This window comes from Opisthorchis viverrini (genome assembly GCF_000715545.1).
Source record: "Opisthorchis viverrini unplaced genomic scaffold opera_v5_173, whole genome shotgun sequence".
In the NCBI taxonomy this organism is placed as follows: domain Eukaryota; kingdom Metazoa; phylum Platyhelminthes; class Trematoda; order Opisthorchiida; family Opisthorchiidae; genus Opisthorchis; species Opisthorchis viverrini.
This window is the reverse complement of record NW_008751827.1, coordinates 413,795-437,067: the sequence shown is the minus strand read 5'-3', so window position 1 is coordinate 437,067 and position 23,273 is coordinate 413,795. Positions and strand designations below refer to the sequence as shown.

At 44.7% G+C, this 23,273-nt stretch overlaps 1 protein-coding gene across 1 annotated transcript; it reads left to right on the top strand.

Annotated features, from left to right (window-relative positions):
* Window positions 1–10,408: 10,408 nt before the first annotated feature.
* T265_14290 (hypothetical protein) lies at window positions 10,409–21,092 on the top strand (the record flags this gene model as incomplete). The annotated part of the gene is made up of 5 exons (XM_009172967.1): window positions 10,409–10,476; window positions 10,512–10,685; window positions 10,720–10,883; window positions 13,505–13,699; window positions 20,508–21,092. The coding sequence occupies 5 exons, from the start codon at window positions 10,424–10,426 to the stop codon at window positions 20,978–20,980; spliced, it is 1,059 nt and encodes a 352-aa protein (XP_009171231.1).
* Window positions 21,093–23,273: the final 2,181 nt, after the last annotated feature.

The window sequence follows — 23,273 nt, the reverse complement described above, 5'->3', positions numbered from 1 at the left end:
CGGTTATTGATCCGCGCCATCGGTAACTGATGGCAATGTGACTGATTTAAGTTCGTGGAAAACGGTGTAGCCAGACGGCTTGGACTATTTCGGAAGTTAGTGCTGCATAAAAACAGTCTGAAACGATCATTCACCATTGTCGTTCGCCATTGTCCGTGCGTACCGAGTCCAATCTATGTCGACCACCGAATGTAAGCCTGCCATGTGCATCCGCATACCCGATAACCACAACATCTGATCTTTTAGCTCGCCGCAACAAGGCATTCAGCGTGTCGTAAAACGTGTCTGATGGTGTCAGTTAGGGCGTAAACAGATACGACAAACCGACATCGATCAACTTCCCGCTTGTGAGACTCCTTCATAGGTGTTGCCAGACGAACCACACAGAAGCGACTATCAACAGGTATCCAGTCAAGCAAAGATCCTTCCACGCGGTGACTTAGGACGATACCAACCCCTGCATATCCTGTTGCAGCAGCCTCTGGATTACTATAGGTTAGCAGCCGGAAGCGAGTGGAAAGTGATTGGGTGGTTAGCTCAACCATTGTGCCTGTATCTTGAATTGTTGTTTCTGGGGCACAGGACACAACAATGCCAAGCGAGTCCAGTATGAGATCAACGGTAGCTTGTTCTGCTCGCTCTAGACTGCGGAGATGGAGGGCAGCCAGATAGACTGGGTGTCGAGGCTTGAGTACCAATTCCGAGAAGCCTGAGGATTTCGGCGCCGGATGACGTGCAGATGTTTCTTGCACTACGTCTTGCAATGCAAACGAAGGGAGTCACGAGCCCTTAGTGCTGAGCCTACAAGGAGAGGGTTATTAATGGGGTGGTGAGAGGGGGGAGAAAAAGTGTTTGAAAGAGAAGGAATGGAGGCGTCAGCAACAGCCTATTTTCGCTTATCCTCCCTGCTGTATGCAACGAGTAATGCGACCCTGCTGACTGTACCATGCGAAGGCCGATGAGGCACAGGTTTATTTGTATGTGTGCCATTCGTGGTTGTACGTGGGCAGGGATGCTGCTTTGGTACCCACACTTAAACAGCAGGACAATTGGAGTCATGAAGCAAAGCCTTTGGCTCAAAATCCTTACCGCAAGGCAGCAATGTTTAGAGAAAAATGGAAATATAGTACGGTTTTTATGGAACAAGTCACCATACATGTTTCAACCCCCGACCTGGCGGACCAGAGTACTGTATTCATCAGACGTCTAGCCGTTGACCAAGCCGGTATGAAAGACTCGGTGAGTACCGCTCAGACACTCCCAGTATATCTTATCGGGTCGCCGATGTACACAAACCGTCACACCACGGTAAGGTCTGGTCTCTGTGTGACGGATCTTTCGTGCACCTTAAGTACTGTACATGATTTCGGTGTGACTCGTTTTTGGCATTCAATACTCTGTATGTACTCTTGGTCATTCTTCTGACGAAAGCCCTTGCTTGGGACAGGCGAAAAGCGGAGCTAGAGCATGACCGTCATTTCCTAGCGGGGCATAAAGGGACATTGACATCAGGTGTGGCGGACGCACCTTGTGAAAGTGACCTTCGTAGTTGATTGTCTTTTGACTTGGTTGACGCCGAGTCTCATCATCTTCATCATCGTCATCATCATCATCATCATTGTCAGCTGTAGTGACCGCGTAGTTGTCTTACAGTGGTTGTAGCTACCACAGTTTCGTCCACTGATGATTTGGGCAGGTGGGTTGGTATCTGCGCATTGAAGGCGGGAGCTGATAGATTAGTGCGTGAATACAGCACTGTAGGTGGATTGTTTAGTGGGGGGGGAGGGTTTTGGGAAGGGAGTTATGCATTGAAGGCAATAGCTTGGATACATGAGCGCCATTGAGGGTGCGAATGGGCCATGTCCGTCTCGGGGTCCCCATCCAGGAAGACAGCAGTGACCAGCGCAGCTGAGTTTGCTGGTAATGGCATTTATACTTCGCTGCCAAGTCATTGTTTGACCGCCTCTGGCTCTCTTCCACCCTTCACGTGGTTGTACGAAAAGAGCCCTTCGAGGAAGTCGGTCGACCGGCATACGCATTACGTGGCCAAGCCAGCGCAATCTATGCAGTGTGTTCAGTTCATCTATCGATACCAATACCATTCGACGCACTTCAGAATTGCTGATCCGGTGTTCCCACCAGATTCGGGCAATGCTCCGAAGGCATCGATGGTCAAACACTGACAGTGTTTTGACGTCCTCGGCACGGAGCGGCTAGGGTTATGATCTATATAGTAATGTGGAGCGCACCGCAGCATTGTAAACTCGACCCTTGACGGATAAGCTGATTTCACGCCTACGCCACAGTTGACGCAGATTCACAGAAGCTGCTCTGGCCTTCCCAATCCGGATGGAAATATCATCTTTCGCGAGACCACCGGGACTGATACAGCTGCCCAGGTAGACAAATTTGTCTATTACCTCAATCGGTTCATCCGCAAGCACGAGGCCACCCAATCTTGCAGTAGCACTTAACACTTTGCAGGTGTGAAGCGCATGCCGAACTGTAAGGCCGAATTGTTTAGATTATTTAATATTGTTTGCATTACCACGGGGTCAGGTCCCAGAAGCGCTATGTCGTCTGCGTACCCGATATCTGTGAGCGGACGCCCCGGGAGCACTTCAGCCCCACAGGCATTAGAGGCTTGTAGCGAGTCTTCCATGATCGCATCAATGACGAAGTTGACGAGGAAAGATGAAAGAGGACAGCCCTGTGGGGCACCACTTGATGTGGTGAACTCAGGCGAGAGATTCCTGTAGACCTTCACACGGCGGCGGGAGTTGGCGTACAGCGCCTTAATGAGGGTCAAGAATTTATGGGGGACACCTTTGCTCCACAGACACTGCGGACGCCGACTCTAATGACTTCCGGTGCTTTTTTACCTCGTAGTAGGAGGAGCCTTGTCCTGACACTGGTGGAAACAGAAGTACCTGGAAGTATTTTCCAACAAAGCCGTGAATTAGTCTGTATCAGAGCTAATGAAGAAGATACTACACATCCACATGTCCCGGGAGGGTGAAGATAGTACAATCCGTGCATTCGTTTCTTAGCTCATGGTTCTTTTAGGAGGCATAGAAAGGTGACTGGTGTTGCATATTCACCTAGTGGTTGTTGCGAAGAAAATTCTCTCAGTCCTTGCGGACCGTAGATGATACTCAGGACGCAGTGCTGAAATCACTCGGTATAGAGGCGCATATCTTGATTGTATTTGCTGTTTTATTGCCAAGCCTCCCAAGCCTCGTGTTGATGGTGTTTGAACAGTAGACCTGCCCTCCAGGTGGTAGTTGCATGGCGCATCGAGTGGTCCGAAAATGATGTGTGTGGTTTAATGTATGTTTCGCGGGACTTTTAGAGACCCTTTTGACGCTGTGTTCATATCTGCGGGGTTGGTTGGTGTGTTAAGGCCGAGTGCGTCTCGCTACTTTAAAACACTCAAGTAGTCACAAATTTTTGCACCGGAATTCGCTGATTGCCAAAGGTTTCACTCATCCTGTGGTTGAACGTCCGAAAATTGCTCTTGAAGATTGCAGTGCTGGTAGAACCAAAAAAGCTTAAAAAACGCATCAAAATCAACCCTAAAGGCGAATCTGATTTGCACATGTTCTGAAAAAAGAACGCCGAGATGCTGATTGTAGACTAGCATTCTTCATTGCGGAAAACCGATATTCAGATGCACTTATTCCGTTCAAGCCTGAAGCCGAATTGACCACCATTTAGGTCGATCACGTCTCTTGGTCTGATTGGATTCCCTAGGATTGACCTGCAGGATGCAACAATAATGTCTGGTCATTTGGTTCTCAATGTTCCGTTTTCTGGAGAAATTCCTCAAGAGTAAATTAGAATTCACTATAATTATGTGGAGGTTGTCTCTAGACGCGATGTCATGTTTTCTAAACACTTATTCGCCACTCTCTGACAAGAAAGTTGTTCTGATCCGCAGATGGCGAGGAGACTTCAGGACAACCTGAAATAGACTGTTGTAATTGATAACTACGTAGATCGAAGGTGGAGCATACGGACAGAGTTAACGTTTCCGGGGTTCAAGCTGTTTCCCTCAGTGCCCGTGAGTCGGTCCACTGTAGTTCAAACTGGAATAACTATAGTGGTCTCTCTCCAAAACACTCGGACGAATATTCATGTAGAATAAACTCTCTGGTCGTTAATTAAAAACATACCCGACTCACGAAAGAATTGCTCGTAACGTATGGACGCAAACCAAAGACCAGTCCTTATCCGAACCTTTACATCTTCCAAAAAATGTGGTGTTAAGGAGAGAGAAGCAGGTTGGCCACATTCTGGGATTCATCTTATGATGATATCTTAGGGATGCCTACTGGTCGTAGTCGGAGGTAACCCAGAAGCAAATTACTTTCGGGTATCCGAGGTATTTAATGTCTGAAAGCGCCGAGATGCCAAGCTTCTTTTCTGAGCCTATTGTGGTTACCGGGGCCCGCCAATGTTTGGGAATGAAGATATTAATATGGAGAATCAACCACTGAAGAAATTATGGTGATTCATACACTATCAACCACTTGTACAGGATATTTCGAGGGTAATAGACCCTTTGGAGGCGATGCCAAACCACAGATTTAGGCCGTCCGCGTATAGTAAGCGATACAGATAGGAGACAGGCTGGTTATTCTTGTAGGTTTTAATGGACTTGTATCTGCCTGCCTGAAGCATAATTTCATCTGGTTTATTCAGGAAAACTTTGGTGTCGAAGATGATAGCAGTTATTCCTGTTAGAGTGGCACCAGAGGACATGGTTGGTGAACTCCCAAGTCACCCCAGGACGTTTCTCGACAAATCAAGAGCCCACAGTATGTAGATTAACTATCTCCTCATCTACTCGGCATACCTATTCTCATTCGAATTCCGTTTTCTAGGGCTAAGCGAATTACTGTTTACACGGTTCTCCTTGATCCACCTTCCTCACTTGAGGCGATTTTTTTGGGCGGGGAGTCCGCATTCAGGCCTTTTCCAGAACGTATTTTGTGTTCCTCATCATCAAACAGCTCACTAAACGTATGCTGGAGGAAGTTTGTGTTGCGCACTCGAATGATTGTGCTAGAAATAGAGAACGAGGATTGCCGAATGATTGGCTTTAATCTTCTAACAATTTCAGTACATTAGCTAAAACATTAGGAGACACAATTAGTTTAACGAATAGCGAGTAAGAAGTTAAACACAACGTCAGTATATAACCTTCTTCCCTTCCGGAGGAATTATTATCAGGAGAATGTAGATTAGGCTTCGCGGTTTCGAAGATTATACGGTCCAACACGTTGTTGGTCTGTGATCTACTGTAGGACATTCTCTGGAACTTCACTGGGTTGTTCTGGTGGTGCCGTTTCACCTCCCGGAGGATCAAGCGAGTGTGATTGAGTCTCGTCTGGAGGAGCCACTACACTTTCGATTGATTCAGTTAAATAGACATCTGAGATATTTTGTGCTTTGGGTGCCAGATGTCTAAGAGAAACAGTTACTTCCTTTCCGTTCGAGAAACACACGCAGGCGTACTGCGGGTTGCAGTTAACAAGTTCCACCTCTCATTAACGGATCGTATTTGGAGGAATGTGTCATCCTTTTTAACAGAACGGGGCCTGGAGTCGATAACCATGTCGGAAGAGAGGCGCCGTACGTTGACTTCCGGTGGAAGTTAAAAAATCTTTCGTGTGGTGTTGTGTTAGTAGCGGTACACAATAAGGAGCGAACAGAGTACAAAGCATCTAGAAGCACACATTCCCACTCGATAATGTCCCGTTGTTGGGTCTTTAACGCCGGAGTGATGGACTTCCAAAGAGTACCGTTAAGCCGTTCGACTTGTCCGTTACCGCGTGGATTGTATGGGGTAGTTCGACTGGCTGCCACACCCCTGTAGTGAAGAAACGTTTGTACTTCGCCTGACATGAAAGCTCCACCACGATCAGAATGGACGTATGAGGGCATTCCGAGTAAAGAGAAGAACTGATTAAAACACTTGATCACGGTGGATGAGGACACATCCGTACACGCGAAGGCGAATGGGAAACGAGAGTACTCGTCGATCATTGTTAGAAGGTATTTGTTGTGGGAGGTCGATGGAAGTGGGCCTTTAAAATCTATGCTGACGCGTTCAAACGGCTGTGTAGCTTTAATAAGATTGCCAAAAGGGTGATTGAGGAAACGAGGCTTCAATTCCGAACAAATACTACACTGATTTGTAATCGCCTTAACATCCTCGGTCGAAAACGGCAAATTTTTTGAGCGAACGAAATGAAGCATCCGCGTGATACCGGGGTGACATAATGTATTATGAAGATGTTTGAGATCCACCTGTGACATCGCAGATACGTAATCAGTCCGCGATAGTGCGTCAGCGGCTTTATTCTGATTACCTGGACGGTACTGGACATCGTAATGAAAACAGGACAGTTCAAGTCTCCATCTCTGGATTTCGTCGTTTTTTACTTTGCCTTTGTGTTGTTTGTCGTACATAAAGGCGACTGATCGTTGGTCCGTGACAAGTGTGAAGTGATTGCCGATCAGGTAGTGTCTCCACTTTCTCAGAGCTTCAACAATCGCGTACGCTTCTTTTTCGATTGCTGAATGATGCCGCTCACTGTGTGACAGAGTGCGTGAAAAGAAAGCTACCGGGCGCCCGTCTTGATTGAGAGTGGCCGCAATGGCTATGTCGGAAGCATCAGTTTCCACAACGAGTGGACGAGTGTAGTCTATGGTGAAAACGGCTGCCTTTTCCAAATCGTGTTTGAGCTTATTCAGTGCCGCTTGTACGCTATCTGGAATCGGGAAGATCTGATTGCGGACGATTTGGTGAATCTTATCTGAGAAACATGGGATCCAGTGTGCGTAGTATGCCAGCATTCCGACCAATCTTCGTTGTGAACGGATGTCACATGGATGAGGCAACTCCCGTAGGGCTCGAAAACGTTCAGGACCCGGTTTTATCATACCGTGAGATATTTTGTATCCTAGCAATAGTACTTTCGCAGTAGCTATGATGCTCTTTTTCTGGTTAAATGTAATATTGTGACGTTTTGAGGACTCTAGGAATTTCTTCAAATTCCGATCATGTTCCTGGGCATCACGACCACACACGGTAACATTGTCAACATATGCGAATGTATCGGGCGTATGTGTCGAGAGCGTATGATCTTGTCTATGGTGCGTTGAAAGCAGGCCACACCATTAGTAACTCCGAACGGAATGCGGCGAAATTGAAAGAGTTTACCACATGCCTCTAATGCAGTATATGGCTTATCTTTGTCGACAATGGGAATCTGGTGGTACGCACTTTGACACCTTCGTATCGCGTGCTTTTGTACGGCACGGTAGCATAAAGATGGCCGCTAGTAACACATGATAAATTCGTTGAAACCATCGAGATAGCGCTCTTAGAAGATGTTATTGTCCAGCCGTGCTTCAGTGCGATGTCAAAAGAAATATGACTTTCGCAGCTACCAGTATCGATAAGAGAATGAAGTGGGACATTATACACTATAACATCAACGATTGATTTGGAAAATCCAATGGATGAAGAGATGTTGAAAATGGATGAGACACCAGGGTTCATCGTCGATGTGATACGACTTGAACTCGGTTTGGATCGACAAACTTTTTGGAAATGACCTTTCTTGCCGCAGGAATGACAGAAAGTCTCACGAGCCGGGCATTTTGAACGAACGTGCCAACAAAGAAGCAAGATAAGGATGCGCTTGCAATCGTGTCATTAGAGCCAGTCTGAGAGATGAGTGCCTCACGAACAGGAGTCAAAGGTTTATCAGTTTTGATAGATGCGGCACCACAGGGAACATGAGAAGATGAGTCGTATGAGAGTGACTGTTGTTGAGTATGTTCAAGCAGACGTCAAGCGCTTGTTGAAGATTAAGAGTGTTTTTTTTTCTAGTAGTCGTTGGCGAACGGAATTGGAATGCAAGTCTGTGATAAGAGCGTCTCGAATAGCCTCATCCCGATGTTCATCGGCAGAAACCGCACGAAAATTGCAGTCCTTGGCAAGGTAACGTAATTTTTGCAGGAACGCGTCGACTAGAATGCATCGACTAATTGACCCGGATCTTGTTTGGTAGTAGCCAGCACGTGGCGAGAAAACACTTCATTTTTGGGTTTAATGTACATCATTCCGAGCGTCTGGATGGCGTCTTCGTAAGCAGTACACTCACGAACATGTTGATAGACGGACGGAAAAAGAAAATTTACCAAAAGCTTTCTGTTGTCAACGTTTGGGAGTTCGATGCATGACAGGAAATTCGTAAACGTTTCGTGCCAATGGATCCATTGTTCTGAAGCAGAAGAGGTTTGGGGGTCGGCGTCAAACCGATCTGGGCGAAACAATCGATCCGTTGTATTTTGTTAGAAGATTAAATTGTTGCGCACTCGAATGATTGTGCCAGAAATAGAGAACGAGGATTGCCGAATGCTTGGCTTTAATCTTCTAACAATTTCAGTGCATCAGCTAAAACATTAGGAGACACAATTAGTTTGACGAATAGCGAGTAAAAAGTTAGATACAACGTCAGTATATAACAGTCTGTATCATCAGCCACTCACTTAGCAACACTTCATGACTTAGATATCTTCAACACGATAATAAATATTTTCTTTGGGTTTCTACGGCCGTTGATTAGAAAACGGAGCGTTCCAAGGGTTGGGCAAATCGAACAAGGTATTAAATTCGGAACATTATGGTTTTCGGCTTGAAGCCCGAGACAGCTCAGTGCATAGAGTGCTAATTTGCTGATCAGCTCGCGATTCGAATGCAACCTTTGTTTAGCGGTTGCATCTCTCAGGGCAAACTGGCAGTAATTCAACACTCGTGCTTATTTTCATTTGTGCGTAGCTGGGCATCGATGGTGAACCATTGTATTCACTTTTTGGCTGGGAGGAGATGCATCACTTTGGCTTATTTCCCAATATAGGAGCTAAAATTCAACGAGACTGGGATGGAAATTGTTTTTTTTTTCGAGAAAAAAGGGGTTATACTCGAACTTGAAGCAGCAGAGTTAGAAGCCATAAGACATATGTTCAGTATAGCCAAAAGAGGGAAGTTGGATGTCGTTCTTAGGTCTCAAAACATCCTCTTTGGTGGCGGATTTTTTTTGCTCCTGCAAACGCCGTTAAGACGGTCAGTGTTATACCCACATAATTCAGGACAGTATTCCTGCACGGATCCATTTTTTTCAATGGTTACGATGACGGTCATTTGTCTTTTGAGATGATGACTTCTTTCCCTGCTGTAACATTCTTACCGTAGATTTCCGGATTCTGATATTTTCTGTGGCTGACGTGCTTTTCCATACCATACTACATGCTCCATAGTATCTATCGACCCCAATTCGTTAATATCCATCAATCGACACGCTTTTGGGATGCCTTTCTCACATTCTGTTGACGATGGAATTAATCATTTTTACAGCTCATATAAATTCTTCCAGTTAATTCTGAAATGAGCAACTGTCCTTAATACTCACCATAAATTTATATCACAACTTAGATGGTACGCTCCGAACGTTAGTGATCTATGTTCAGTATTTATCCAACTCCATTTTATAAACAACCATTAGTTTATCAATCTGATAAAGACGCCTTTCGTGTAACCATCAATACGAGGAGGCGGTGAACAAAACCACTCTAGCAGTGACTTCCTGAGTGTTAGGTATGGCTGTTCTCATATTCACCGAGCCAGGCAATGTAATTGCGCTCTCCGCGTGAGTTACACTTACACCAATAAACAACGATACCGCGCTAATTTACTACGCCCTGATGATGTCGCGTGCCGAACAACATGCTCTCAACCAAGTTAGTGAGCAGAACAACAGCCATCCGTGAAGCCTGGGTACCAATACTCCACTCAATACCGGTGGTGGGTCTATTGAGGACATTTGTCTCACTGAGTATGTGGTTTAATACCGAAGATCCGAGATGCTGCCATTATGTGAAAACCTTTTTTCATCATGGACTCACCAGTGAAGTGCCGGTTCTTCTCGAAATAATGTCGTCCGGAAAAGCAGCTCCTCAAGTGATTGGTGATTGGAAAATAAGGAACTTGCTTTTTGACGATCGCATAGCTAAAGATAGTTATTACAAATTTCTTTCATCTGACGATTTCAAAAGTTTTCTAAGAAACGGGAAATCTGAGGGTATGGGTCATCATCGCGCCTATCACGAGCCTCAATGCAGACTCGGAGCCGTGGAGTTCCGATTAATGGTTGAGCACTTCATCATTCAGCCACAAATCGCCTAACTGATTCGACGGACCACAGTTTTGAGCCCTTAAAAGGTCCGTTCATCATATTGTTTTTTCGTGTCTTCTACCTTTAAACCGTTGTGAGTCTTTTATACGCTTGTGTGATAGAACTTCTGCAACCACCGCTTCCAGCTTGCCTAACGATTGTTACTCAGTCCTATGGATGAAGACGCAGAAGATCTGTTCGTGATTGACAAAAGTGGCGTGGCCCAGTAAGCTCACTTTTTATACTCTCCAACTCTTCCAGAAGTTCCCAACTCCCCAGAATCATCTACGACCCGACAGTCAAGGAAGACCTCAGTGAGGTTCCAACTCCAGCTACGGAACGTTCAGCCGCTCCTGCTAGACCCCGAAGACCAGTTACGGGCAAACGATATCATGAAGTTGAAGACTTTTCAAAGTTTCGCCCTGGTTTAATGTCGTATGTGCTATATGTTTCTCCTATTTTGCTTCAGAGATAAGTTGCGGCACGCACTAAATCTGGCAGCTCATGAAATTCCGATTCATATATACCGTATGCGCACTCTAGGCTATCCTCCAGGCTGGTTACGGAAAGCTCGAGTGGGTGGTGAACTCACAATGTTCGATTCAGTCGCAGCTTTGGCTGAGGACACTGAAGGTGGGTTTATAAGCACCGTTTTGTTTTAAGTAAGCACCTTTTGTGGCGGATTGGGGTTGTGACCTGTACTACTGTCCCGTCAGCCAGCATTGTTGGTGTTTCCAGTGCATATTACTCCCAATTCAACTGCGTGAGTGTTGCTCATTGCAGCTAGACGAGCTTGAGCAGCAGCTTTATTCTGGTCCACAGAGTTCTCGATATGGTTTGTCACTGTTTTCGAAGTGTAGTGTTGTAGCACTAAAGAACATTTCCTGTTGGCATTCCTTCTCCTTTCAAGCTTCGTTGACTAAAACTGAATGATATTTACGTCCTCGGTGATTGCGAACGTCGGTTTCTATTTCACCTTGCCGTCCGACCTTAACCCATATGCTGTAACAACAAACACATCATTTATTGTTTCCGTTGACAAATGAATTTACTATCCATGACGACTTCGAAAGTTAAACAAAATCGGTCGTCTAGGGTGACGGCAAGTGATGTGTGTATGTGCCTGTTAGAGAAGAGGTAGTTAACGAGGATGAGTATCGTATTTCAATCGTGATTCATTTGGAGGCCGGCAATCACCGTGTTTTGACTAACGTACGTTGTACGACCACCCTTATCCCCGACAGCGGTTGCAACGTCGCCACCGATTCAGGGCTACAATATAACCACAAAAATTTTCGAGAAATACACTCATTTGCATTCCAATTTGGTTTTTACGAGAGACTCAACTGAATCTCTCGTGTATGATGTTCTACAACTGAAAGTGCTGCACACAGGCCGCCTCATGTTTCAGTTAGCACGGTGTTCGAGATATTGCAGTATATTTTCATAAAAGAAACTACTCACAAGGTTGCTGTCAAGGACTTTTCAGCAGCCTTGTGAGTAGTTTCCTTTATGAACGCATAAAAATTTGTTTTTTAAAGACTACAGTAGCCTTTTGGGAATGAACATTTCAGGGGAAGGGATTTTTGGCCTAGTTTTGTTAGGGTTTCGTATTAGATGGCGGCTGACGGTGAAGATAGTTACTGACCTTCTGCAGAGTGCAACCTCCCTGTTGGGGTATGTGTCTTTAGAGTTGGATTCCATTTGCGGTAAAACGTATAATGGGCAACAGTAAGGTAAGGCAGGCAAGATCTCATTCATTAGGCTAAAGTAGTATCCGGCTGGTGACAACTGTGTATTGATTAGCTGATCCAGCAGGTGACATATCACCCAATAGCCACATGGGTCCAGGACGAAATGCAATGCTAGATCAAGGCCGACACATATCATGTGTATGCATTCAGTCAAATGCTCGTTTATCTATTTAATAAGCATCATTATTTATCTGTTGGGGTGTAACAGTTGGTGCCCAGCAGACATGAACATAGCGTTTCAACGATGGCTATTATTCAAAGTATTTCTATCTGGTGGACGGCGAGTAAAGCTACATTGCGTTCTTTTGCCTTCCATCTTCGAGCAGATGTGTAATTATTGATGGGATTTGGAATATATTTCATGGATTTGTTAACGTGTTTTGGCGCTTTGGAACGAAGATCTCTTAGTCCAACGTATTCAACACCTTACAGGATGTTCTGTCGATATATGTATTGATTCCTGAGTCCATCTAAGAAGCTCGGTTTCATTTGAAAGTTTATATGCATCAGTTTGTGTTCAAAATGGTCGTCCAAACCTCGATTCCGTTTGCTGCTTTTCAGCAGCAATTTATGTTCTTGTTCGGTAGTTTACCAGTGCAACGTTAACGGCGCCTCCCCAGTTTACTCTTTGAAGGGCAACCGCATGAATGACTCCCTTCTGTTTCTTGTCTACTCGCAACCATTTTGTTCTCTATCTGGTGGTAGAGTACGTTCTTGACTTCTTTTGTGACACTGTCATCTACAAAGTAAACAAGGTCACTAGTCTGGAATTGTTTGCCATTACTGGTAGCTCGAAATAAGTTGCAGAGTAATAGGAAAATTGTTTAGCTCTGACACTTTCTCTTCATATCTGCCGTGTCACGTCAAGCAAGCAGAAGAGCTGAGATACTGCAACGTCGTCCCAGTTTAGACGGGAGCAATCGAGCAGCCATGGTTGCTTAATAGAGACATTTAATCACAACGAATAATGTGTTTGCTCGCAAACAAATGCCTCTGGTCACTTTGAGTAGCAACGATTGTCAATCAACATGCAGTTTTTCGTGTTTGGAGCTTGGCCTGTCGGTTGCAGACTAGCACAACTACAGTTACTCGTGACTTACTCACACCGCTGAGTAACTACTCTTGAGTGAATCGTTAGGTGTCCGAAACTCCTTGGAGTTTCGTGAGATCCATGCTGCTGGTGATTCTAAAAAAGAATGAAGCAGCTTTATCAGTGCTTTTAGGCTTTTCCGCTTAGATTAGCGTCAATTTCAGGACGAATCCTCGATTGAAAATCACCAGGTCTCCTCACACAACCATCTTTCACAGCTAGAGCTGGATGCTGTGGTTTAGTCCTTCCTTTACTCAGTCTAATGGCTACATAGGTTAGAAATTGTGTTCAACAACATTCGTTTAATAAAAGAACTACCTTCAGTGACGATCAGACATCTTAACCTGCTACTTTGCTTACATGCTGGAAACAAACAGTATAATTGTTCTCTTTCGTTCTTCTCTTTCTAGTCAAATACAACCGAGATCTACTCGTTAGTTTCATGGGTTTTAACACCCAAATAGAGTATCCGTACATAGATGAGTGTGATGTGCTAAACTGTCCGAGAATGCAAAGCCATCACATGTTGGATAACTTCTATGCTGCACTGTCACGCTCATCACGTCTATCGTCGGAGCACAATAATGAAAACCCATCTTTGGCAGGTAGGTTAGTTGTTCTGTGTGTGAAACAAATACATTGTAGTTATACATTTGACCGTGTTGTTCCACTAGTCATTCGTCCTATAAAGACCTCCTGGGAAAATGACCGTGCAGGTCATCTTTCTATTCACCGAAAAGTTATCCAACACCACAGATAGGATCTCTGTTATCAGGGACGTTGGCCCTACGGCGCCACTTTTCCTCTAGCAAAACAGACTACACTATATCTCAAATACTTGACCCTAGTTCATTTGACTGGGTTCTGTTGTATTGATGCATGGACAGCCATGGTACGCCTAGAGTTTGTGACACCTGCCTACTGACACAGTGGATGGCCAGTTATCTCAAGGATATGCGCAACGCTGTTTGCTAGAGTGAAACTTCTGTCAACATCACTTGTGCTATTCGGGTTAATTTCATCCCACCACAGTGTGATAGCAAGTTTTGTATCAGTGTCCGTCATTCATCATTGGTTTTTAACTTGCTACGCGATTAGATCATGCATAACCGGTGTGGGTTGTGGATCTCACCCGGAGGGTTGTCATCGCACTGGCGATACTTTCGGCTTCCCTATTGTCTGTATTGTGACAAATGAGTTGGCTGGGAACGAGGAGCTAGTGAATCGTTTTTTTAAGTGGTGGGTTTTGTGTTTCGTAAAAGCGGACGGCCATGATACAAGGCTGCTAAGGAAGGAAACAACTAAGATGGCAAGGGGTTGGCGGTGAAGCAGAGGCATGGTAATACGTAATGACGTGATGCTACCGCCGCCACAGTGGCCACTTGTCATGGATAAAAAATATTTCGACTGTAGCATCCGTTCGGTACCTAGCTGCCATGCCGCACGAAGGAGACACAGGGCTGGGATACTGCCAGGTTGCCCAAGCCTAGACAGCGAAGTCGAAAGTTAGAGGTCGGGTTCGAACCACGGATGTACCGATTAGTAAATTCGCGCTCAAACTACTTGGTCCATCTCGCCCCCTTCTCAACTGGATCGGACCTCCAGAAGGTTGATAGTGATAGTTTTCACATTTGATGATCTACTGGACAAATTTTCCATGTTTTCTCCCATTCGACCAACCTGTGGGCTAGTTTGTATGCTGGGTTTTGTTTGACACGATATGGAACTTTGTTGGTGCCCAACACAGTAGTGCATTTCCTTCCTTTGGTTGCAGTCGGCTTCTGGCCCACTCAGATGGTAAATAGTTCTTTGTCGGACTAGCCGTTAATTCTCTCGAAAACCTTGGAGGTGCCAAAATCAAATGTTCGGAATTTCACTGGTCGCTAGAATGGAATCACAAAAAATCAGCCATAGAATTGCATTGGTAGTTATGGGGCATATCTTAGTTCATCCACTCTGTCGTGATAAAATAATTATCTTCTGTTATGTATATGAAATAATGAAACGAACACCGGAATTAGTTCAAAACCGTAGTGTCCAAGTAGCTGCTGACGAAGACCTTGTCGATCTGAACTATGCACACGATGTCATTCTCGTCCTTGAGGAAGAGACGAAGACATAGGTGTCTTCGAATAAGCTAACTCCATCTTTTTCTATACACTTTGAACACACAAAGTGTAAGGTCACGCTGTCGCATGCAGTCACTGAGCACGGCAGCTACAACCTAAGGAGAGGCACTTGAAGTTGCGGAACCTTCTACGTATCTTCTGCGTTGTATTATTAGTTCCAATTGTAGTGTGGCGCATCAAGTTAGTGCACGCATATCTTAGGCTCAGGCACCGTTTGCTAATTTGAGACCCTTTTGGCGGTAAAACAGTATAACCCTAAATCTCAAGCGATGTGTGTAACAGGCTACCGTATAGGGTATTATGTTGTATGGCTCTGTATGGCCCCTATGAATGTCTGGTGTTCGACAATCGTTGTCTCGAAATCGTAGGCTGTGTAGGCTAATGTCAGTTAATTCGCATCGAGACAATTAGGAAAGAAACGTTTGGTTTCTCAGTAGAGACTTCAACAGAGGAGTGCGCCGAGGACCGAAAGCTCCGGTGATTTAGTCGTGTACATACCTGCGTNCGCATACCTGCGTTTACCGGAAAGAGTGATGTTTTCTGAGCCCATTCTAGAGTGTCGCAAGCAGACCTTGCGGAAGGAAATGAGAGATTACAAAAAGTTTGGGTACTGTCAGGGTCACTTGTCTTCCGGGATGGGGTCCATGTGATCCTCCATGTGTATGGTTGGAGATGGTGCAACATGTGGCTGCCGATCGGTGTCAGTAGCGTCCTTGTTTTCAGTCCCTATCCAGAATATCGATGAGGTATACATATATATGACCAAAAGTTACTGGCAATTACGTAATTATCACTTACTTCCAGAGCTCACCATCACTTCCTGTGCAGACAGGTTTTGCATCATCTGACAAATCACATAAAAACTGGTCAGACGCTTTGTAACGGAGGGTAATTTTCAGAGGGTGAAAAACTCGTTAGGTTGTATTTAATCCTCCCGATAGGAAAGTTTAACTCATCTGACCAATAATAGCTGCAGACAAACATGCCATTAGCCAAGCAATGAGAGCGATTTCAAAGAGGTTCGATTAATTTACAACTACCTGTGACTAGTAGTGTGTTCTATCTTGTCGATTGGAATGCTCACGTAGACGCGTTTATTGTGCGTTGTGCGCGGCTTAACCGATTCGACGAAGAATCTAAACACCGTCGCTAGTTTTCTGTTTTGATCATGAGATGGTCCGCGGAGAGGTACAACCTAGAGGTAGTACGATTTTATTATTTACCGGCTAACCGGATCGACCTATTCGAACTTGCATGTCTGACTGCAGCTTCGGGGACGTGTAGTTTGACACAAGTCATTTCAGTAATACATGTAGTAGTTCGATATTATTATGTGGACGAATCACGTCGTCTGAGGCTTCATGACAGAGTTTCACCGACTTTATCAATCTGTTGCATAATCATATCAATCGGTTCGGTTGCGTTGATATGACATCCGTATTTATTTGTAATGTACTACTCATAAGGTTGCTGAAAATCCATCGACAGCCCACGCCCGGTTTCGCCCTTTTTGGGGCTCATCAGGCAGGCGCAGTCCCCGGATTTCTGTCAACCTTATGTTCTACTTCAAACCAGATTGCACGAAATTAGCGAATATATACTCATTTGCAAACTAATTTGGTTTTTCGAGAGACTCACCTAGAACCCAGCTGAACCTCTCGCTTGTGATGTTTCCAAGCAACTGAATGTGCTGCACCAGGCAACCAGCAACCTTATGAGTAGTACATTACAAATATATATACATGTATCGCGATATTTCGAATACCGTAGTGACTGAAACATGAGGCGGCCTGGTGCAACACATTCGGTTGCCTGGAAACATCACAAACGAGAGGTTCAACTGGGTTCCAGGTGAGTCTCTCGGAAAACCAAATTAGTTTGCAAATGAGTGTATGTTCACTGACATTCGTATTTTTTCGTGTAACGGTGTCTGTTCGAACGTATGGTTTGATCCCAAGTAATGTTGTTGTGCACGACAGTTACGTTAATTGGCGAGACGGTACTTCATTCTGAGGCGCATTTTCAATTACTTTTCACGGGATTGTTCAATAATGAGTGAATCGGTTCGCATTTCAAGCTGTGCATATCTCGTAAACCTCCTACAGACTCGTGAGGATTAACATCTCTGCGGAAGGCTTTCTTACGTTGATTGAATTACTCTATACGCGCATCATATCTACTTCAGCCTTTGTATAGACTTTTTTGTTGTACTGTTTGAGTATGATGAACGAGTCCCCGATGCTCTCTGACAGTTCGGTGGTATTTACAAGCACCGTCAATATAGGTTTCAACCGAAACACTTGTCGCTCGCACCTCGCGGTTTCTTGTGTTACGATTGATTCTGTCCACATCATTTTTCACAGAGCTGGAAAGGTTGCGGGCCGAACGCGAACGCATCATTGCTGAAATTCGTCAGCTTGACGCAAAAGTACTCATGTCGCATGGGATCTCCGAATCGGGGGACAGTCAAAAGCCAGCGGAAAATTCAGGTTCATTGTGTATCTCATGTTCATTCCTCCGTCAATTTTTCATCATCTTACGTCTATGGCCTTTTTTTTGGGTTTTGTCATGTTGTGCCACTCATATGTTGTACAGTGTTCGGTCATCACCCAAACAGCGGCGCTTTCCAGTTCAATTAGGAGTTATAAGAATCCTACAACTAAATGTCCTTTAGTGATAACAAATAAGCCATAGTGCGTTCCTGACCGTCTCTGTAATCGTTAACAGAGTCTTCATGCCACGGTGGTACTCGGTGTTTATTTACTATTTATTACTACTATTATTACTATTTATTAATCCATCGTCTGCTGCGTTTCTACAGCATGCACTAGTGGAGATCCCAAAATGGGACAAGCAAGCTATGAACTAATCAGCTGGTTATTGATGTGTGAAGATTTTTGGCAAACGGTTGGTTACCTTCCCTTTGGATAGGAAAATTCAGCTAGGAAATTCCTTAAACTCCTTAAACCCTTCTGTGTGGTCACCAATCAGTACCCGCTGTTTTGCGTTATAAAGCAGTCTCAATGGTTTACCCTCAGAGAGGACACTCATGCGATTGACCGTCGTCTTTCTCTTACAATAGACAGGACTCTGTCTGACCAGAACTGTCCTTGGACTCTTGGTCATAGGAAGACATTCTTTCGTCACTGTTCTCTAAGTGAAGATTCACTGTATTTGAACGAGAAGAATATGGATTTTCGAAGTTGTGTAGCTAGTGAACTAATTCCACTGCAACAGCACGCCTGGTGCCTCCAAGTCAAGGCCAGTTGACGATTGCTCTCCATAGTCCAAAAGCAACCCCCGGTCGTGATTATCCTAACCCCTGATAACCAAACCACAACATATGTGATGCACCCATCATGTACCTCAGAGTGCTTAGCGTCCAATTATAGCCAACGTTTTCCTGGGTCAAATTTTTCATATATTGTTGATGGACGCAGGAACAGGATATTTTGCATATGTCGTTTCTATAGAACAGCACCCTAGGTACTGGAGCTGTACTTGACAATTAAAGGGTTTGAGACTCATTGTGAATAATCCAGAACCCAACTATTTTCTTTTTGGCGTTCCTTCATTGACCTCCTTCCCGAGGACGACTGGTTCGCGGGGGGGGGGGGACCGACTTTGCTTGCAGACAACGTCCTGTGTCATAGACGGTTTGGGGTTGACGTGTTCCACATTGGTCTGGAAACGGTCCTGACACAATCTTCGGAAGGGGCTTGTTCAGGGTTTGCAGTGTTATGTCCTCCAATTTGTTGACCACCTTCTTATTGAGGTTATCGAGGTAAGGCCACAATTAAGTAAAATAAATATTTCAGCTGTAACCCCTTCGGTCCCTAGCTGCACGCAAAGAAAGCACGATGGCTGGGACACTGCCAGGTTACCCAAGCCTAGACAGGAGAATTCGAGATGCAGAAGTCGGGTTTGAACCACGGACGTTCCGGTTTGTAAATTGGCCCTCTAACCACTGAACCATCTGGCCCCAATCCCTGACGCTCTAAAATCGATGCGCATGCGTACACTTTTTTCCCATCGGTTGTCGGAAAATCCCGTTTTGACTTCACTTGTACTTAATAGGGAACCTTTGAGGTGTATGTTCTGGTTCGCAGGTTCGAAACGTGAACCAAGTGGGGATTTTTGGTGTATTTATGGGAAATGCAACATTCTCTACCCCTTTTTAAGCGCAACGAGGTGCATATACCACAGGCATCTTGCATAATCGGACTGTGAGGCGAGATGGTACAATCATTTCACGCTTCACTTCTCACTTCTCTGAACATATTAATCGCATAAGTTTTGTGAGTTTTTATATTCTCACAAAAGTTGATTGATGTGGCCATAGTATAGCGCATGTGTCCATGAAACTGATGTCTGTACAGTTATTTAGCCGTTCATTTCCAAAAAGTTTACTTCTTTGATTAAGGCCACTATGTTTTGTGATGGTGTTTTGAATTTGTACCATAGACGAGCCAATCTTATTTCATCACAAGCCATAGTGGATTGTGATGAAATTACAGTTACCTTGTTCATGAGTTCTTGCACTGAGCTCAAGTCCGTGTTTCTTTACTGATTAAAATCGGCCTACTAAATGTTTTATGCACTTCAGTTTTGCCTAATGTCTGTTAGTGCCAACTCAATAAATTGGACACAGAAGCCAGGACGAGTGATGGAAAGCAGGAGAATTCAGTAGCTTTCTGTCCATATACTGAAGGGAGAGCCATTCTTGGCGATTTATTGTGGGTGTCCTGTAGAACAGCGGACGAGTGTACTGCAACCGCAAGTGTGATAATAAACACTTGCGTGGCAGTGGCCTTCATGTAAGGTCAGAATTTTATTTCATTGGTTATGACTTCCTGTAAGATAAGAATGGGGAACGTTTGGAGATGATGTGGTTATCTGCTGATATGTTCTACGGGATCTAGACTAGGAACACTTACCAGACGACCTAAAGTCTCCCACATTCTTTAGGGCGGGATAAACTGTGCTTCAGAAAGGGAGCTAATGTTTCACCGTCGGCATGGATTTCCTACAATATGTCCCCATGACAAATTCCGATAGTTGGAGAGTTGGTTCAAGAAACAACTCTTTCGGTGAATTCTAGTGATTTAGTAAAAATCTCTAGAGCAGCGTGCTTTTTCTGACTTTATAAACTCCCAAGAGGCACCTGGTTTACTCAGTTTTTTAGTGGCACGCTTTGATCACTCTTCATTTTGTTCGTTCCTTCCGGCATAAGTTCAATCTGGATCTATCTTGCTCCATAAACCCTCGCTTTGGACGTTTTCAGGAACAGTTGCCTCCAACACTTCTAATGGGAAGAATGATGACGGTGGCGCGAAAGACAAGAGTTCAGATCGTTCTAATTCCCAAATTTTGCTCATCAGCGCCTCGGAAGATGGGACGCCGACACCCAGTAGACCTTCAGGCATGGCAGATGGATCAAATGCTGATGGCGCCTCTTCGTCTGCGAAGCGTCCAAACATTGACGCATTTAGCGTAGGCGTGCAGCCGTTTCGACCGTTCGAAAATCTCCCAGGAACGGAAGGTGCTTACAAACGTGTACTTCAAACTCTTCGCAACTCGCGCAACGGGGCATCGGTCAATGACACACCATCGGCTTCGCGCGACTCAAACCACTCTGCATCTGGTTCTAATGCCTCGTTCAAGACATCAACTCCTCACAGACGATCCCACGATCAGCATTCGACGTACAATCATCCATACTCACGAAGTCCTCACATGAGTAGGAGGTATCGCTAATATGCACCTCATTCTACTCGAGCCAAGAGCTAATTATTAAGTCTTAATCTTTGCAAAGCCTCGCCCTGTTTTCATCCTGGGCGTTGTTGTATATATTTATAAATTACTTTCTCGCCAGCCATTCATTTTGTGTCGGTGCATGATTGTGCTCCCCTGTCCTTTGTATCGTGGGTGGTTTTTCCTGGAGGGGGGGGGGGTGACACATGTGTCGTTACGTGATTGGCCATTTGAAGATCTAGCCTCAGGGATTCCAGTTTTCCACCCTGTTTTTATACTGCCACGTTATCTCTGCATTTTATAAACTGTGACCGCTTCTCTGAATTCCTCTTGTATTCAAGCCCATTTCATGGGCATCCATTCACCTACTGTTTGTACTGTTTAGAGATATTCTAGAACACCCCAGTCGCAGAAGCCAAATATCATAATCAAGAGGTGTGTAACAACTGCTGCCGTCTTTTGAAACTGTCCAGCTTAAATTGTGAGTCCGTGGTTTAGGACATTGTGGTCCACTTGTCACCGTGACTACTATGTGTGGTCTTTACTGCGACACAGTTCCAACTTTTTTCATTATCGCCCTGAGTACGAGGGCCCCCATATTTTGCTCTTTTCGTCCATTTGGTTTGCTAACAGGTGCGAGTAGAGCAGTGGAAAAGAAAAACTTTTTTTCCTGACGTATGTGTATGCCTACTTAGTTTAACCTTTCCTCTCTCTTTGGTCGCTTATCTTTCACGGTAGAACGTTATTTTTGGATGGTGTTGACAGTCTACTTTTTCTGGGTTAACGTTGAGTGTGCACGTGATTTTGTTTTCCTCAGCGTTTCGGCACTACGTGTAAAATAGGGAAGATTCTCCTGGACTGTGCTCGCAGTCTTCAAAGCATCAATCTTTGTCACCAGGTTGAACCGGAACATTTTGCTTCGTACTACAGTTCGAACGTTTCAGCTGTGACAAGTTCACCTCGTTGCCGAAGTGCTGTTTCAGCTGTGTGTCCACCATATTTCGTCTTGCGCACGCACTGATTCATTAACCATAGTTTTGAGTGTTAAGGTGTTACCCAAAGGTAGGCTTTATCAAGCTCGTGTGCGATGATTTTTCCTGCACCTTGGAAGCCTAGTCTGTCTCTAAAGAACACGGAAACGGTTTGCCGGTCGTCAACCTTTGTTGCTATGTGTATCGACATAGCTGGTGAAGGCGACTCATACGCTTTGACTGCATGGTCTTAACTAGTTTCACAGATTCCAAGCTGAAACAATGTACCAACGAAATAGGTCTATGGTACCTAAACACTGACTACACTATGGAGTAAGCTTGGCGCATCTGTTTCCCCATCGAGTTGAGATCACACATGAACGCTGATACTTGACTACATTTTTGAGTTTGGCACCGCATCACAATAAAAATTCGTATAGAAATTATTCGTTACGCTCTGAAGGACTACGCTTCTATTATCTTATCTCTATATCTCATTTGTTTACTTCTTTTAGTTTCACTACCTTAACCGATAAACTCCACGTTTAGTACAGCTCAATGATGGCATAGACCATTCGCCTTACTAATTCGAACTATGTATCCAAGTTTTCTTGTTCACATTTTATTTTAAATGGTTGGTTTATTATGTCTGGTTTTTGGTAAGCTTTGCTTTTCTACTATTGGCCTTTCAAACCAAAGGATTTGGCGGTTTACCCCAAAGATCCCCCAACTAGAGTTTTGCATCGTAGTGGCGTGATGTGGTTCTGCGCTGTTACGGGATTAGTGCCTCATATTGTACGAGGGTAAGTCAGCCACACTGCAGATCGGTCACCGCTGGCGTCCGTCTGGAAGGTCACAGTCATTATCATCATTGTCGACAGCGGACATGAGTTCTGAACACTGAAGCATCGCTCCCATACAACCATAGTTTACTCAGAAGCCTCATTGTCAAGATAGGATAGAATAGGATGAAAAGGAAGTTGGTGCTATTCAATCACAATCATTCCAAGGTGTTTAAACACCTCCAGACACTCATTCCACCATTTTCAATAAAGGCTAACAACAAGGGTACCACTGACATCGATAAGCAGATACAGCTTGCACCATCTCCAACCATACGCTGGGAGGATTACACAGACCCCGTCTTGGAAGCCAAGTCGCACTGACAGTACTCTCTTTTATATCCTTCTGCCAGTTCAAAGGTCAACCATCGCCTTGCCTGCGCTACTTTGAATCAGGCATAGTCCTACTGCTCACAGTTGTGCTATTTTAGTGAGATTATCTTGCTATTGAGAAGATGTAACATGCCTTTAAGCTTACATCGC